This window comes from Salmo salar, chromosome 10 (assembly GCF_965601325.2).
Source record: "Salmo salar chromosome 10, fSalSal1, whole genome shotgun sequence".
Taxonomy (NCBI): domain Eukaryota; kingdom Metazoa; phylum Chordata; class Actinopteri; order Salmoniformes; family Salmonidae; genus Salmo; species Salmo salar.
The window spans coordinates 22,079,513-22,098,046 of NC_138300.1; the positions used below are offsets into that span (position 1 = coordinate 22,079,513).

An 18,534-nucleotide genomic window follows, 5' to 3' on the forward strand; every position below is an offset into this window, starting at 1 on the left:
CTAACGGTTTGGGACTGTTGTGGCAGTGTGCACTAAACCAGAGCATGCAGGAATGGGGACTGGAAAACGCTGGTGCACTTAAAACAGACTTTATCCAAAGGGCCTGGATGTACAGCCATCTCCTCTGTTGTTGTCTGGTTAAAAAATAAACATGACAACAGAGCAGCGTGGGCTAAAACAGGACCTGATCTGGCAGCCATGCTTGAGAGCAACAGCCTTGTCCTGACAGAAACAGCTCGGTCCCAGGCCTTTGATTCTCCCAGGGTGTGAGTGAGTGGCACCAGGAATACTCTCTCCTCTCACTGCTCCCCTGGCTCTCATTTACATTACCTAGAATATGTCCTGACAGCCAGGGGATGTTTTTGATTTGTTGAGTCCCCTGCTGAAAGAGGATGATGTTTAGAACCAAGGCCGCTGCTCTCTCCTTCTCCACACGGCATCTGACGCACATGCCAATTTGGACACCACGTTGGGTGATGACAAGGAATTACAGAGAGCAGGACTGGGAGGTTTATGAAAGGAAGATGTATGTGTTTTTGTCTAGCAATGTCTGAAATGTATAATGAATACAAGGGCAATCCTTTACCATGGTCTATAAAGGGCTACAAGCAGCAAACTGCAATTCAAACCAAATAAAATGTGTTATACATTGCCACTTCATATGAGTGAAATTGCATGACCAGGGTATAATCCATTCAATTTTCCGATCCCATTCCAGGACTACATTAGAGACAATAGCAATGCTGTTCTTAAGGCTGAGCTAGCTGACCCCCACCCCCATTCTATCAGAGCCCGCCTGACACCTGCTATGTTTAATGAGAGCAAGGGACAACTGGAGGCATGGTGTGTGTGTTTGTGTTTCTGTATAGATGTGTGTATGTGTGTAAGTATGTACAACAGTGTGTGAGTGCATGTGACAGGAGGGCGGCACACACACATTGGCATGGTCCCTGCTCATTTTAACCCTCTCGCATGCCGCTCTGTCGCCAGCGGGGCTTTGTGTGGTCACATACCTCCACCATGGCAGACATGGAAAACATTCATAGACCAGTAAGGCCAAGAGATTAGATGGCTCCTCATAGGCTCTGGCTCTAATAATGCTTCAAATTCAACGGTGCCATGTTGCCGCAATTTAGCCTCTTTGTCTTTGGAAAAAATGCATGCCATGTATCACCATACTATCACACTATCATTGGTCTCTTGCACTATTTCGTTGATGGCGCCGTTTACGAGTGGGTGCATGTCTTAATGTGTGTGTGTGTGTGTGTGTCTGTGTCTGTGTGTGCGCGTTTGTGTGTGTGTGTGTGTGTGTGTGTGTGTGTGTGTGTGTGTGTGTGTGTGTGTGTGTGTGTGTGTGTGTGTGTGTGTGTGTGTGTGTGTGTGTGTGTGTGTGTGTGTGTGTGTGTGTGTGTGTGTGTGTGTGTGTGCTAGTACCAGTATGTGTGTGTGTGAAAAGAGAAAAAAGGCATGACAGGGGATTACTTGTAGAACTAGCAATGGATCAACTGAAACACAACATTGACTGAATGGCCAAAGCAGCTGTCTTTGAACAGCTGCCCGACTGAAAAGATTTGCTAGAAACAGGAAGAAAAAAAACTATGAGGATGAAGCAAACGAGGCCTGTGAGGCCTTTCACAATTTCCCAAGTTTGAAAAATGCATGCTGGATTAGTTACCTTTTACTGGACATTCATGTCGGCTTCAAGGGAGTTTCACAGGATGTTTGAATAGATGCATGTTCTATGCTACACTGTGAGTACAGAACGTACTGTAAGCATGCTACCAAACTAAAAAGCACAAATCCAAAATCTACACACATGTCCAACAACCCAAACTAATTCCGAGCAATGCAACAAACTGAAAGGAACACATTCGTTTTTTCAGATATTCCATAGTGTTTGGTTGCTTGGCTTCATGGAATTTACAGGCTGGGGCGACTGCCTTGGTGGCACAGTCAGCATGGATTTCCTGTAGAATGTTAGTCAGATTGAGGCCTCTCTCTCTCCCATTCGCTCTCTCTCTCTGTCCCCCTCTCCCTCTGCCTGAGGCTTTCTGGCTGCTCTAGATCTCATAAATCAGCCGTAGCACAGCCCTATCCTGGAGCTACCATGCACAGACATCCTGGCAAGGTTGATCACACTCACATCACCTCGGCCTATTTGCAAGAACCAACTGATAACCAAACACATTTTATGGGGCCCCAGCACATGATCAATCTTGTCGGGGAACGCCGTTCATGTGCTTGCAGTCTGAGTCTGAACCACATAAAAGAATTGGATGAGGGTAAACGCATAAGAAGGCTTTTTCTTTGAAGGTGTTTTGATGCTGAAGTTTCAGCAAACTATGTCTGCAGGGTAAAAATGACAGAAATTAAGCTGTGGAGCTCACTTTACCCTTCATATTTGTCAAGAAAGATATTTTCCTTAATTAATTGTATGACATGATAGTATGGATCTAAGACTAGGTGCTTGCAAATCAGTGTGTGATTGTAGAAGTTGGGGGTTGGAGGTGTGAGAGAGAGGGAGAGAGAGAGAGAGAGAGAGAGAGAGAGAGAGAGAGAGAGAGAGAGAGAGAGAGAGAGAGAGAGAGAGAGAGAGAGAGAGAGAGAGAGAGAGAGAGAGAGAGATGAGGATAGAACATGACAACACATAGAGCTCTCATTCACTTTGCACAGCGGTCCACATGCTCTGTTAACACTAGTGCATGGTCGTCTGTCTGCCTCGCAGGCCTTTGGAGAATATGGGATGCCGTCCAAAGGCGACACATGTTGTCAAGCCAATGAATGTCTATGAGTGTGAGTGTGTGTGTGGGTGTGTACAGTATGTGTCTATGTGTGTGTGTTTGTGCATGTTTGTGTGCATGCATGTGAATGTGTTTGAATCTTTTTTCCATTCTATTCTATTCTTCTTTTTTTTTCTTTTGGAAATGCCCTACCCAGATATGTAGGAATTAAAGAACATTGATCACTAGTAATCAAAGTGCCGATTCTTTTAACGGACAGCTGTTGTCATATGCTTTAATTCCCAGCTATCTCCCCCTGTATAGCAGAACGGCACTTAGTCCACCAGTTGAGGTTGCAGGGGAACGAGGGTTAACTGTCTCTGCCTGGTCCAACTGCCCATTCAGCATACAACATCGCACACATACAAATCCAAGGTAAGTTAAATTTTTTCCCTCTGACATTGCTTTCCAACAAATCAATCACTGTCAGATGCTGTACTGAAAAGAAAATACTAAATGCAAACTGTTGTTCATGACATACACTGAAAATGTAATTCTGGTCAGGGTCAATATTTGGCAATTTTGTATCTTAATTCATTCCTGCCAGTACTGAATAGTAAAATATAACTAAAAGCATCAAGCCTCCTATGTCCATTCGAGTCCTTCTGCCCCTCTGGCTATACCAGTAGCCGATGACAATATGTGTTGACAAAATACATGTACTACCTCTCTGCGAGAAAGGAACGCGACTGCTTAGGGGTGACTATGATGTCTCTTTATAGCGAATATAAGAAACATCTGTTAGAAGCCGAGAAAACGACAGTAATATCCATTTCCAAGCAGTGAACACTGAATTCTTTACACGATACCCAGATCCTGGATCTCTAGTATTGTATTCAGTCAAGCAGCTCTGATTGGTGTGAATGTTTCCCCAAGTCTCCCAGTTTTGGGTTCCTTGCCCCACACAGAAGCATTCTTTACATGCCTCCAGAGGTAAACCTTGGTGAATAGGGATTAGTAAACTAAATTTACACACTAGTCTCATGAGTTACCGTTTGCCTGTCCATCTATTCCTGGTCCTGGACTGTTGTTTGTGTGAGCTAAGTGTTGGAGAATAGCCTTTACTCATGTCAGATAGACCACTTCTGAAAGACTATCAGATTGATAGGCTGGGCAGAGTCATACAGTGAAGCATTTTGAGTTCATGCCGTGTCACTTCAGGCATAGAGCACATTGCAATGGGACTGAAGGGTAGAAAAAATCGAAACTCCAATAAAAATAGATAAATATGTATGATTTGCCCCACATGGTTTGTTGAGTTTAGAGCCACTTACTTGAACTGTCACAAATGTCAGCTGAATTGTTAGACATTGAGGCCAAAAAGTATTGTGGTTGCAAATAAAACATAAATATGTTTTATTGCCAAAGGTGCAGTGAAATGTGGTTTTAAATGTACGCAAATGTTAAATGTAGGCCTGTGCATACCTTGTTGTTAGGAGTTTGGCAAAGAAGGAAAATATATATAGAGATGGGCAATGGAGAGGAACATTTTTTTCCTTAATGTCTTAACCTTCATGTTTGCTTAACGCTTACCCATATGTGGATAGGTCATGGATAAGTATCATTGCACTCAGTCAAATGTTTACAGTTTCTGCAGGAGAAGAAAAAAGAGAGCGGTAGTAAAAAGGAAACCAGCAGAGGAAACCTTGGGTCTTTGGTGACAGCATGGGGCAGATGCGGGAGGCTATAACTCTCTCTCTCCGGCTGAGGGAGAGCTTGCCTTCTTAGACAAATGGACTAACACACACAACCCACATCCCTCTTTCCACCTCCCTTACCTGTTAATGTAGGAAACACTCAACTCCGTAGTTGGAGAGGTCTGTGGTTAGAAGGTTCAATGATAGAACACAATCATACGCTAGAGTCGATTCTTGGAAATATTCAACAATGTGTATATATTTTTGATTAAATGTACTTTTACTAGTTCAGGTAACCCATAAACAAGGCAACATACTGTATATCCAATCCGAAAGAATGTATGTAAATTGGGAAGTCTTTTTTTCGTTATATGTCAGACCCCAGTAAGACTACCTGTCGCCATTGGCATCGTCTAAAGGGGATCCTAATAAATTAAATCAAAGCTCGTAACATCGAAAAATGTGTGGTATGGATCATTATCATTTTATTCACTGGTGAAGCCTTTTAGAGCGAATTGTCCATCATTTCCTGGCGGAAAGAGTGTCATTACAAAGCAAAGCAATTGGCTATCTGTCTCTACTATTCACTATTCAGCCTGCCCTAGGAGTACAGGGGGGGGGGGGGGGGGGGGGGTCAGGAGAGGTGGGAAGTGGAAAGCCCGAGCATGTTCTAGCAAGGCAATGGAAATCAAATCAGCTTGCGACCTGCTTAGAGAGTGCATATGGCATAATGGCATTATCAATAAAGTACTGAAAGTGCTATTTGTGGTTGTGTTATAAAATCAGTTTTTCAACCCAAGACAAATTTTTCTTGCTTCATCACTATCTATTTCACAGTCCTTGCAAATATATATATTTTTTGCAATACCTAATGAAAGGGAGTGCAGAGCAGGCAAGGTACTTTGTGGTTAGATGACAGTTGAAAGATTAGGGAAGCTTCAGTGCTGATCTGTCTGCATGTTACACACACCTTTCTAATCCTCCCACACATACCTCCCACCTCAGGGGCCTCGAAGCTTACTGTCTCCTGACTCACCTGCACTGCAGATACACAGGTAGTGTCAGGGTCAAAGGTGAGATCCCCTTTACTGTGGTCGGCCAGGCTATGCTGCACTCTCTCCCTTTGGGGAAGGATCAGAGGTCCCTTTGTATTCTGCTCTGCATGTATTTGCTCTATCATCCCTCATCACCCCCTGACCTAAGATCTATGGTTACCTGTCAGTTGACTATCTATTGAAAGGCACTGAGCTTGACGCTATGTCAACTACATTTGTTCTGTTGAAAAGGAGGAAAGGGGGAGAGAATTATTGCAAGGGTGTGAGAGAATAACAGAGAATTGAGAACAGGGACACTTCAGTGAAATTATTTAAATTTTAGTTTAGGATTACATTTAGGGTTCATAGACAACTGTATCGCATTATATACAGCGTTTTCATTGTAGGCCCCTAGTCAAGATAATATCAATATGTTATATCTACTGTCTGGATCAACAGTTAGTCAATGCAAAGTGCAAACTTAATTTTTTCAGATAGGAGGTATGCAATAGTGCCCTCTCTCATGACATAACCGCCTCACATGACCCACAAATAAATGAATATGAATATTCTGGGGACAAAATCTACAAGCAATCCTATAACTCAATAATTTTCTGTTGAAAACCAGTGACCACACAACGTGTTCAAAAAGCATAGCTTCTGAAAGTAGATATGCAGCTCCTTGATAACAGCTTCTGTTGACTCAGGCACACACATTGCCAAAACACTGTAAACAGATGCACGCATGGCCTGCTATGGAGAGGGTTGCAAGCAGCTAGAAAAACACTGTGAGGATCCCCCTCTGTGCTCTGTCAGGTATCAATCATGGCCAGTAAGTGGGATCCTCGAGGGGAGATGCTATCAGGACAGCCCTGTACACACTCACACCGCTTGATGTCTTATCTACCTACAGATAACAGTCCCTTCGCTGTGAGTGGCCTGCCCTGCATCATGAAGCCATGCTCTCCCTACTGCTGCTCACTCAGAGACTCACACTCACAAGGTACTAACTAGGCCACTTACCTTATACAAGAGCCCTTTAAAAGAACATTTGAGCACTTTCCACTTTAGACTTACGGAGTGGCTGCAGATCCAACTTTTCTAGACCCCTTATCCCATGGGCTAAAGGTCCCAAAGCTTCTGCGCATGTGCGGTATTCTCTACTTACGCAAGTCTCTAATCTACTCATAGAGAACAGGCTACTCTGGTGAATGGTGCTTGTTTAATAAAGTTCAATCCAAGCTGATAAAAAAAGTCCGCAAGATCACGTTATGATAGTATTGTACATAACGGTACCAAATATAATAGCATAATATAACGTTACTGTAAGACAAAAAACACCACCTAATTTCTTATGAGATTTTAGGACGATTGTGCAAATCGTCACATTTTTCCTACATGTGGCCACAACTCAACAGCTCGTGCCACTAGGCAAAATATGTGATTTGATAGAAATATACAGTGCGGTTACCTGCGTATCCTACGGCCTCATATTACAGGTGTATCAGAGTGTAAGCATTTCTCTAGATTTTGTTATCAGATTCTATCCCAAAAAATCTGGGGACAATTTCAGTGGACAAAGTTAGTGTGAAACAAACCCATGTTGTTTTTAATCATAACGTTTTAGATAAGGATTCCTCTAAACAAGAGGTGTGTACTAGTTTGTAAAGGTTTTCAGGAGAGCACTGGCCCAGTTTTCTGGTTTCATCCAGACCACAGCGCAATGGACCTAGTAACAAAAACAAGCACCACGGTGTGGAGTTGGTCCCGCAGTGTGAGGACCTTAATGAGGAACATGTGGCGCTGCCCAGACACACAGTCAGAGGAAACCCAATCCCCTCTCCTTTTCTTCCCCCTCTCTCCTGCTCCTGCACACTCCTCCTCCCCACCTTCTTGTTTCACTCTCTTCTTCTCTTTTACGCTACAGTTGCCAGATTCCTGGGGATCTTTCTCTCACTGTCTGACTCTCAAAACCCTTTCCCTCTTCTTTAATTCTAGTTTCCTTTCTCATACTACTCATTCTCATCAAACCCCATGTTTTCGTCAGTTACTCTCTCCTTACTCCTGTTTTTACTCCTTTTTTTTACTATATCTTATCACTCTTCCAATCCCTATCTTTGCTTCTTGCCAAAATGCCTCTGATCCCTTTCTCTTTATTTCTCTTGTTTCTCCAACTCACAAATGGAGCCCAGCTGTTCCTTCTCACTGGCCTGGCATTCAGGCCTGCCGTGAGGCGGATGGCTAATTTTACCAGACTGACCTCATTTTTCTATTGTATTAGAACAAGTGATCCAGTGTCGGGAGAAATGTACTGGCTTTAAGAGGCAGAATATGCATATTTGCTGGGTCATGCAATGCAATATGCTCAGAAGGAAAGGGGAAAGAAAGAGCTCTTTCTCCGCCTATCAAGCTCTACGGACCATCTATAGGGGGTCTCTTTCATGTGAAGAATTCATCTGGTCCATCCATCTGGATGGATTAGCTGTTTGCTTCACTGAGCTATGTTTGAATGATTCACAAATTAGGGCTGTGACGGTCATGGAATTTTGGATGACGGTTATTGGTCAGCCAAATGACCGCGGTCACTGTTAAAACCATTCAAATAGCAAAAATACGTAATTTCTGTTCTATTCATTATATTTCTATGTGTGCTGCTGCAGGGAGGGGGGCATTGTCTAGGGCAACCGAAGATTTGTTTGCTACAACAGCCTGCTTGTTTCAGCAAGGAGTAAAGAGTCCATGTTACCGCAGAAATGGACTTAACCGTGCGAATGGCCGGCAGTCCCGTCTTCAGTCAGCTGTTCGTTCTACAAAGAAAATCAGAACGGTTATGACGTTATTTTATTTTCATGACGGTCTTCATTCATAACATCGGTTACATGGTTATACGGTAATTGTGCTATCCCTAGTGAAAGTCATATCAATTCTTCAATGGACAAAGAGTCTACATTTATTTAGAGAGGATCAGTTCACAATTCAGGACAAACCTGGAGAATTGTTATCATTTACAACTGACGTCTTGGAGTTATTGTTTGGATTCAGTTACTGAAGTAGGCTATAGAGAAAATATAAACAAGTGAAAAAGGTAGCACTAAGCATGTCGTATTGGTTTCTCTTTAAAGACGCAAATCACAAATTGCCCCAATTGACTTTTTCATAAATACATATTCGAAAATAATTGTATTCCTGCACATGCTTTGCCTTCAATCACAATAACTCATTTCTGTTTTTTTCTTGCAGAAAATGTTGTCTACAGATCCTGAAGATGAGCATTTTGAGAGGTGAGAGACAACCTGAAACTTTGTTAGGAATAAATGCACATGCCTTGCTACAGTCTCAGGTCTAAGAGCCCTAATCACTATCTGCAAACCTGTGCAGCAGGGAGTTTGAAATGTGTCCGTAGTAGAGAACAGCCATGAAACAGATCAAGCCCAAAATTAGCTGAACAAACACAGTACGTTGACCCTCGCGGGACAGACTTGGCACAGTGTATCAACCCTTCTGACAGAACAGAACAATCCAAACGTTCCACTTGGGTTGAGCTGTCTTCATTTCCCCCTCCAATATATATATCAACCCCACATCAACAAGGACTGTGAGGACCTTTCACAAGACTGACAGAGCACCTGAATCACACCATTTTGTGGGCCAGAGGAGCCAGCATGTGTATAGAGAAACCAGTGATCCAATACCTGTCTGGGTTCAAGTTTCAAGTTACAAGTTTTTGGGATACGCATGGTATACATCGTCCAATGAAATGCTTACTTGCAGGTTTCTTTTTGTCAATGCAACAACAATAAGAAATAGTAAAACATAAATGGCAGTAGAATAGAATAAACATTTTAGCATAAGTATAATACAGGCACAATTTATAGTCCAATATTTACACGTGTAAATATTGGAAGGTGGGGAAGGGAGGCAAGTGTATAAATTGAGTACAGGAGGTTGGTGGCATCTTATTTGGGGAGGAAGGGCTCGTGGAAATGGCTGGAGCAGAGCTAGTGAAATGGTATCAAATACATCAAACACATGGTTTCCATGTGTTTGATGCCATTCCAGTCGCTCCGTTCCAGCCATTATTATGAGCAGTCCTCCCCTCAGCAGCCTCCACTCAAATTGAGCAGTATAATAATTCAGTTGCTTCTAATAAAGTAAAAAGAGGTATGCAGCCCGGCGCACAGAATGTTAAATTTGTCTGAGTAAATTCAGTTTTAAATCCAATTACAGAATTATGCCGAGTATGATTGCTGATCTTCTTTACACCAATATTTGATTGACTAATTACTTGTCCATTAAAAACCCTACGTTTACATGACATGAGAACCACAGAAACACAGTGGTGGCCATGGAGCAAAACCCAATGATTCTGCTCCATGCAGATGGCCCTGCTTTGCAGCTGTGCAAATGAAAGACGAAGTGTCGTTCAAGGCAAGGGATGGAAAGTTGGCCACAAAAAGAGAAAGAGTAACATACAAGTTGCTAACTGAAAATGTAATGGAAAAAATAATAGCAGCAGTTAGCTGAGAGAAAATAATTCATGGAGAATGTCTCTCCTGTATTGTGAGTGTTCAAATAATAAGCTGCCCATCTTTATGGAGATATAATACTAGGGGGGAATGCTACACATTCACCAGATTTACCATCTCTGGCAATGTTCAGTGACCTCAGGTATGAAACAACATCCAGGGTAACATATGTAAACCCATATGTATGCATACCAGTGGAGGCTGCTGAGGGGAGGACGGCTCATAATAATGGCTGGAATGGAGTCAATGGAATGGCATCAAACGTGTGGTTTCCTGTTGGTTGATACCATTCCATTGACTCCATTCCAGCCATTACAATGAGCCTCCACTGATGCATACGTGATTGTATGACCTGCCTCCCCAACAATTTTTCAACTTAATAGCAAAGTGACAAGAGTATCTTGACACGGAGAGCTCACTCCCTCATGCTGTTCATATGCCACAAATCTGTTATTCAAACCTAGGGTAATTTACTACCACATAATGCCTAACTTTGTTATTCATGCTAGGTGTTACGACACCATTGTTCTCCTGGGTGAGCATTTTCTTCAGAAGGTAGGGAAAGTAATGTAATGATTTAAGTTAAGCAGAGAGAAACAACAGGGTTGTTTGCATTGGGCCATTTGCTCTCCAGCTATGTTGAGACTCAGGGAGATCAAACAGGACAACTGCCACAGCTGAATGCTTTATAGTGCAGAGAGGGAGCTGTGTGGACAGAGCTACAACTCCTATCTCGAACTCTCTCCTGGAAGAGGTTTACTATTTCTTTCAGATAAATCATATAGGCTGCAAACAACACGTTTTAGTTGTAAGTGTAATTAAATGTGAGAAAAACGAATTGTCGTCAGCTCTACCCTGGCCGAATACTTATTGTAACTGGCTACCAACTACTACGATAATTATTTCGAAACGACTTCATTGTCTTTAGAAACACTTTCCATTGGCTTAGTCCCACGATTGCCATAAACCGCATTATGTAAATATAAAGTGCTTAACGAGTAATTAGTATTTCATTGGCCAACAACCACATTTGAGCCCCGTCTACTGTGTTAGACCCCTCCCATGTAGAGCCGCCCTGCAGACGGGGCCCTTTTTGAATGACAGCGCTTGGGAAAGAATACGAATGTTTGTCTAATTTCACGCAGCTACAGCGTCGATGAGCAGCAGTCGGAGAACTCCATTCTAACTGAATGGATTGGCATGGGGAGAAGCGGACCTCAAAACTTGGCTAAGCGGCAGCTTTGGAACTGTATTACTTTTACGATGGTTTTACTTTCGCTGCTGCTCCGACCAGGTAAGGCAACACATTATGTATGTTCTGTGTGCATATGCAAAACATTTTTCCCGCACCCCGAATGATTGATGGAAGACTTTCTTGGCTGTGTTAATGGTGCGAAACTAGTTCACAAAACACTTACGCTTTCGGGAATAGTTATGAACTGAAACATGGGAGTGTATTTAGTTTACCCTGTATATTTCTGTTAAGTTGGAGTTTTAGTCAAACAGTGATTGGTTACAAGTTACGTCGGTAATCAGCGAGCGAACTAGCTTGCTGCGTGACTAAAACGGGCAGTTAGCGGCTAGCTAAACTACACGATCTAAGTTACTTTGCTAACCATTTGCCCGAAGTATCTAGCTAAATGCATTATCTCGAACAGTCTTTTTTTCATGGTCGAAGCTAGCTATAGACCTAATGATGTATTCACACACGAAGTCTAAAATAAAGTTTTAACGTTCCTTGTAGAAGTTGGCTAATTAAGCACATTAGCATTTAGCTTGCTAGCCTTTTGACGTCGCATTTGCAAATTTGTATTCGAACATTTTTGTAAAGTAGCGACACATGGCTAACACGTTAACATGTAAGTTAGCTTGCTAACTTAACGCCGTGGTTAGTTTTAGTCGACGGTGTTTTTCAGTTCACGCTTCATTTGTTGTTACAATGCGTTGGTCAGACTTTTCGGCCTCTGAACGTGTCCGTCGTAACTTTAAAAAACTTCGGCCTGAGTTCTGTATGCATGAGCGGTACGACACATTGTGTAAGTGTGTTGATTTGTTAGTTTGAGTAACTTTTGAAGGTATTTTGAAAAAGTACGTAATGGCTAGTTAACGTTACAAGTTTAAGTCACAAGAGTTGTTACAGATAAATACACGGGGATTTGAGACGAATGTGTTTTTGGTCCAATCGTTTCGTGATGTGTTGTAATGTTTTGACAATTTTCACCGTAGATCCTTAGATAAGCTTCAGATAGTTAAACGCTATAGATTTAAAAAAAAAAATGGAATTGCATTGCAACACAGTATCCTATAAATTAGTATTGTTAGTGATAGTTGAATTGTAAAGTCTTACTTCCACATAACGTTGTAGACTGCTATGACATGGTTATTGTGCATTTTGGTTGGTGTATTCATGTACATAGCAGGATGAGTAAGATAATTCATATAATACTGGATATGCCATGCTTGCCTTGTTTATATTCTAAAGCCACCCTCTTATTTTGTTTCCATTAAAAATGTTCTCATGCGCCTATTGAAATAATTTTTTCGCTATGCAAATTCGTCCTATTCTCTTAATCCTTTCCCATTTCCGCACATAGTTCTCACATTGCGTCTTGTCAAGGTCTGACCATAAAGCCTTTAGAGATGGACATGTTGGTTTGCGCTGTAGGCTGTGCCAAACGGACAACATTTTAAGCAGAGTTCGGTGACCTCCCTGCAAGCACAGGGATCATTGGCGGAATTCAGAAGAGGGATGTAGAATGCTTCTAAATTGACCTCTCACACGACATCTCCGTTTTGATGAACAGTTGCCGAGACCCATGTAGGGCATTAGTCACTTGAAAATGTTTTCAGTTTGCAACCAATTATCTTTCCCCACTGTCTGGGGAAAAAATAAATAAAAATGACAATATTTGTATTGCAAGCTCATCATGCCTTTTGGTGTCTGGAGGCCTAGTGTCAATTATCTGAGCTTCTGTCAATGTGAATATGATTATTGTTCATAGTTCTGTTTTTAGTCTTGTTGAGGCTGTATTATTAAAGTGGATGTAATGTGACACTTGCACAGGTGAGGCAATAAATGAATGTCATGCAATGCACCTGTCACCTCAAGAGAAGCCTATAGGCTTCTCAAACGTGAAACATCAGAATACATAGTCTCCTTGTTACCCCCCAAAACATATTTGCTGCCAGATACACGGTGCTGAGTAATAACTTAACACAGGAAGTGCTGAATTTATACGATCCTGACTGGGTCTTACATCCTTGCCTTCAACCAGCTGTTAGTCGGTTGCTGAACAAGCACTGCTCTTTGTGCAGTTCCTCTTGGGTCTGAAGTCAACCTCATATACATTGGACATGTGCACCTTTATTGCGCCTCCTATTGGCCTAGCAAAATCCAAACCACATTCATCACCCTTTAGCAAACTACACAGATTGGCTTCCTCCAGGAGTGAAGCACTGTTATTTCTGTGACAGTGAGTTAGGGGGGGGGGCTATTAAGTTTTGACTGATTTTGATCTTAGACGGAGTATGGTACCATGCCCCTGTGGGCTGGCGCATTTGGGTTTTAAGTAGCAATTTTTTCCGAACGTAAACTCGATAGGTGGAATAGTTTAACTGTCCTGTTGTACAGCTGATGTGTTAACTCAGAAAATTAATTATAACAAAGTTATTAGGCAGTAAATAGACTAGCCTAATTACTGTGATTTTCTATTGGAAACCTATTTTATATGGTCGTTAGAGTAGTGTTAAGCACTTTTGCATCAATTTTTCATTCTTAGGAAGAGTTCAGACAAACACATTCGTATACACCACCATTTAACTAGTTTCCGCTTCGGTGTACACAATGGTTCATTATCTAAATAAATGACTTTCCTCCCATTTTGTTTCTGATGTTGTTGGCAATGATAAACACGTAACACCTGTCCCCTGTTTCTTCCCCCTACAGCACACTGCCAACAGTGCCGGATCCAGCGCTGCAATGCGGAGTACGTGGCCTCTACCTCTCCCTCTAGTGGTCTCCAGGAAGACTCCCCATCCGATGTGGACTACTGCATTGCCTTGCGCGCCTACGCCCTGTGTACCCGCCGCACGGCGCGCAGCTGCAGGGGCGACCTGGTCTACCACTCGGCCGTGTTCCGTATCAAGGAGCTCTTCACCCAGCACAACTGCTCCAGCGACGGGCCCACCTCCTCGGCCAAGGCCCCTAGCACCTCCAGGCCAGTCGTGTCCGAGCTGTGCGACTATGAGAGCCGCGTGCTGGCCTCGGGCCCTGCCGGCCAGGGAAAGAAGTATGCCCACTGTGGATTATTCGGGGACCCACACCTACGGACTTTCCGGGACGAGTTCCAGACCTGCAAGGTGGAGGGGGCGTGGCCTCTTATCGATAACCGTTACCTGTCGGTGCAAGTGACCAACGTACCTGTTGTCCTGGGCTCCAGCGCCACCGCCACCAGCAAGGTAGGCCAAGTCATGGGTTCATGTATGGTGATTTTGCTGTCAGTAAAACATAGGGCCCCAATCATAACAAAGGTACCTGAACTGTATGTCATACATTGAATTCAAAAGGAGACTGACACAATGGTTCAAGATAAACACGTATATCTCAAGTTAGGATCTGTCTCCAGTGACTTTACCTCTCATTCCTTTTGCAGACACCAGGGGAGAGAGGGCTATTTAGTGGTGTTGGATCACAGACATGCTTGAGCGCTCTACCTTTAACACATGGGTGGTCAGTCATATGGTAGTGATTAACGCTTGCCCCAACTTTTCCCTCTCCCACAATTGGATAAAAAAATAAAAATCCTCCACTCTAGTCAAATAATGAACAGATATTTTTCTTGAAATATGGAGTAATTTGAAAAATTTGATTTAAAAAAAAAATATATATATATATATTTTTATTCTACTGTTTGGTTTATCTTAATAGCATCTTATCCTGAAGTCAGAATTGAAACCTGGTTCTTCATATTGAAGGCCACACTTGGAGCTTGACTTACTACATTTGTAGATTTGCACTGGATGAATACACCACTTGGTAGACACTAAAGTAGGGCTACTATCAATTTAGACTAGTTTACCATGCCACATTTGCTAAAATCTGTTTTCATTAGTGAATTTTTCAGCTCTTGTAGATTACAAGCAAAAACACGAAGGATTGGGTCTTGGACTACCTAGACCTCTGAGAAGATCAATAGACCAAATCATCTAGGCATAGGCTAGATTTGATAAATGCTGAAGTGATAATGACTTTCAGATTAGTTTGCTGAAACTCAAGAGCTTTTGTAAATAACCTACGCTAGATTGCATATGAGTTCGACGTAAACCAAACACTAGTAATGGGAGAACCGTTTTCAGAGCCAACTATTTCAAATGATTATTTTTTGTGCTCATGGGGGGGGGATGCAACGCCAATACTGCATGCCCCCACCGTCCGCTTGAATTGGGGCAACTGTCAGAGTACAGAAAGGAAAATCCTTCATCAAATACAGTATCCCCTTAACTGTGAAGTGAACCATAGCCAGCTCTTTGACAAAGCTTTGCATTTTTTTGGCGTAGTACTAAAAATCCAGGCTGCACTCCAGAGTCGTGTCAAGAGCTTTGGCACAGTGGCAGTTGTGGTGGAAGGTATTTCTGACTTTTCTGGGACTATCAGACAGCTGGGTTTGTTTTGATCCTTCACTCTTGTAAGAAAGGGTATGGAGCCATACATGTGCCATGGTTTATGACATGAACAATATTTGTTTTAATGGCACAGATTAATGTGGGAACACTCATTAGTTGGCCTAGTCGTTTCTTTGGATTTGGTTATTTCCAAGTTATTGTTCCAAGACATCACCAATGTGTTGCTGGTGCTTTCTAGTCCATATTTACTGGAAAATAAGAGTATAATGAATATTTCTGCTCACGGTGCTTTCCTTCCATCAGATTACCCAAACGCTCTTACACCTTTTCCAAGAGAGACTGGAGTTTGTTTTCAAACTTTAAAATGAACTGTTCATGTCATAAAAAGTTAAGGTCCTGCTGACACACTGTGGCTCAAAATGGTACTACACCTGATGACGGCCTCTGATGGCGTCTGCTGCTTAGTAGTTAGTAATCAGGGTGTGCAGGATAATGCTTCAACAGCTTTTACCATCAGCATAGAACTATAATAACTATGTACTAACAGTTGTCCACCAAACAATACTACAGAAAGTAAGATTTTCATAATTCAATTTTGATTTCAATGGAGTGTTTAATTGACTTTTGTCTCTTCATTGTTCTCTTCCAGATAACAGTGATCTTCAAGTCGTACCACGGCTGTACAGAGCAGAAGGTGTACCAGGCCACCACCGAGGACCTTCCCTGTGCCTTCCAGGACGGCTCTCGGACTGGCGGGGAGGGGGGCAGTCTGTGGATCGTAGAAAAGGTTGGCGCCGGGGGCCGCCTGGTGACGATCCAGGCCCGCTACATTGGGACGTCCATCATAGTGCGCCGGGTGGGGCGCTACCTTACCTTCGCTATCCGCATGCCAGAGGACACCCTTGACTTTTCTGAGGAGAACAGTGGGCTGCAGCTTTGTCTGCACGGGTGCCCTCGCAACGAGCTCATCAAGGAGCACACGCTGGGGCGCCAGCCCCTTCACCCGCGCCTCCCGGGCTCCGGGTCTAACCCTGAGATGGGGCCTCTACTGCCCCCACATCAGATCTACACAGTGGAGCGTGCCACAGCCAAGTGCAGGGAGACCCTGCAAGTAGAGGACATATACTTCCAGTCATGTGTGTTTGACTTGCTCACCACAGGGGACCCTGAGTTCTCCATGGCAGCCTATGGGGCCCTGGAGGATCTGAAGGCCCTTCCTCCCAGCAAACTGAAGCAAAACTCTCCCAGGGCTCCTCATGTTCAACAAAACAGAGGGGGGCCACACACATTGGCAACAGCCACCCCCAGTCTGGTCACACTCTTGCTCCTCGTTCTACTGCTTTTGTAAAGAGCGAATACGACACGCAAACAAAGTGGAAGTGATGCCAGCTTGAAGGAGTGTCTGTTTTTTTGCATTTGTGAATGTTGTAGTTCTTTTCCTGTCACTAAACCATTTTGTAGGATTGATCCCTCAAAGGATACCAGTGTTTCTTGTCCCCCCAGACACAGGTTGGCTGCCAGCTTCTACCACTTAATTGAGTCCGAGCCTGAATGCACGCAATCAAGGTGGGAGCGGTGGTTAAGTGCGTAATGCGCACTCTATTTTCACACTTGTAAATTGGATTAAGACAGTTACTGGATGCTTAAATGGGAAATTTGTCATAACGTGGTTCTGTGCCTTATCAAAAATAATATTTGTAAATTTCATATTTTTGGGAATACATCAAGATGCACACAATCGTGTCAGATATCATAATCAGAACGTATCAGGCTTACGTGAAAATGGTCTATAGTGCAGAGACTTCTGGAATGTGTATCATCATTAGGCACTTAACGGTTAACACCAAGTTTAGTTCCTCAATGTTGTCATATTTACTGGAAAATGTTTCTTACATGGGATGATCCAACAACTAAACAAAAATACTACCTATCCAAATGTATTTGGGTTTTGGTATAATATTCTCAGTACTTTTCACTCCACCCAAGTGGGATCGCATTCAGTTAGGTGAAACACTCCCTCTTCAAGCTGCTTGGCTTCCAGTTTTTTAAAGGTAAAGAAACAATCTCTATATAATAATATATTGAAAGAGTGTATATGTGTTTTATATTGTGTACATTTGCCTGTGTATAGATTGTTTTTAACTATGTTTTACACTTGTTGTGATTAGTTAGGTATTTTTGAATGAACTAATGCTTTTTACCTTATCTGTAATTTTTCCCTATTAAAAAGTGTTGGACACCATCTTTGTTTGTCATTTTTGATTCTTAAGCTTTCAGGAGTCGATGTCTACAGCACAAGGATTCAGTATGTGAGTGGGACCATGGTGAATATTTGCTAGTGTAAATCTGTCAATTCTGAGTAAACTGTCAGTCTTCCTAAAGGGTTGCAATTTATATTTAGCATAGGCCAGTGACTTTCTACATACAGTGCCTTCAGAAGTAGTCACTCTTGACCTTCTACATTTTGTTACAGCCTGAAGTTAAAATGGAATACATTTACATGTTTTTGTCACTGGCCTACACACTATCTCAATGTCAAAGTGGGGTTGTTCTTTGAAATCTGTAAAAATTAAACGCTGACGTGTCTTGAGTCAAGTATTCAAGCCCTTGTTAACCTAAAACACAAGGCCAAATCTGCAACTGTTCCTGAGTTTGACTTAAATCTACGGCAAGACCTGAACGGTGTAGGCTGCTAAGGGAAGGATGGTTCATAATGGCTGGAATGGAGTCAATGGTGTGAATGTTGGAAACGCAAAGATGTGATTTCCATTTGCTTGGTCCCACTCCATTCCAGCCATTATTATGAACCGTCCTCCCCTTAGCCTCCACTGTTTAGCAATGATCAATTTGACAGAATTTGGAAAATAATAACTGGCAAATGTTGCACAATCCAGGTGTTGAAAGCACTTGGATTTACCTAGAAAGACTCACAGTT

The 18,534-nt window shown here is 42.6% G+C and overlaps 1 protein-coding gene across 4 annotated transcripts; it reads left to right on the forward strand.

Moving 5' to 3' along the window:
* Positions 1 to 3,026: 3,026 nt before the first annotated feature.
* Positions 3,027 to 17,841, forward strand: LOC106613761 (repulsive guidance molecule A). Of its 4 annotated transcripts, XM_014216342.3 has the most exons (6): positions 3,042 to 3,155; positions 6,365 to 6,454; positions 8,692 to 8,732; positions 11,123 to 11,271; positions 13,924 to 14,435; positions 16,249 to 17,841. In XM_014216342.3, exons 3-6 carry the CDS (start codon positions 8,695 to 8,697, stop codon positions 16,945 to 16,947), a joined length of 1,398 nt encoding a protein of 465 aa, XP_014071817.1. In that variant the 5' UTR covers positions 3,042 to 3,155; positions 6,365 to 6,454; positions 8,692 to 8,694; the 3' UTR covers positions 16,948 to 17,841. The 4 variants fall into 4 exon arrangements, with proteins under 4 accessions (XP_014071816.1, XP_014071817.1, XP_014071818.1 ...); XM_014216341.3 differs by lacking the exon at positions 6,365 to 6,454 and having other exon boundaries at positions 3,027 to 3,155; XM_014216343.2 differs by lacking the exons at positions 3,042 to 3,155; positions 6,365 to 6,454; positions 8,692 to 8,732 and adding an exon at positions 10,383 to 10,442.
* The last annotated feature ends 693 nt before the right edge of the window (positions 17,842 to 18,534 follow it).

What these genes read in the sequence shown, in the direction of transcription:
- LOC106613761 (XM_045687479.1), top strand. Translation starts at nt 10,480, where the DNA reads ATGCTAGGTGTTACGACACCATTGTTCTCCTGGGTGAGCATTTTCTTC. An exon ending in GTGAGCATTTTCTTCAGAAG is followed by an intron (nt 10,533 to 11,122) that starts GTAGGGAAAGTA and finishes AATTTCACGCAG; the next exon opens with CTACAGCGTCGATGAGCAGC. An exon ending in TTCGCTGCTGCTCCGACCAG is followed by an intron (nt 11,272 to 13,923) that starts GTAAGGCAACAC and finishes TTCCCCCTACAG; the next exon opens with CACACTGCCAACAGTGCCGG.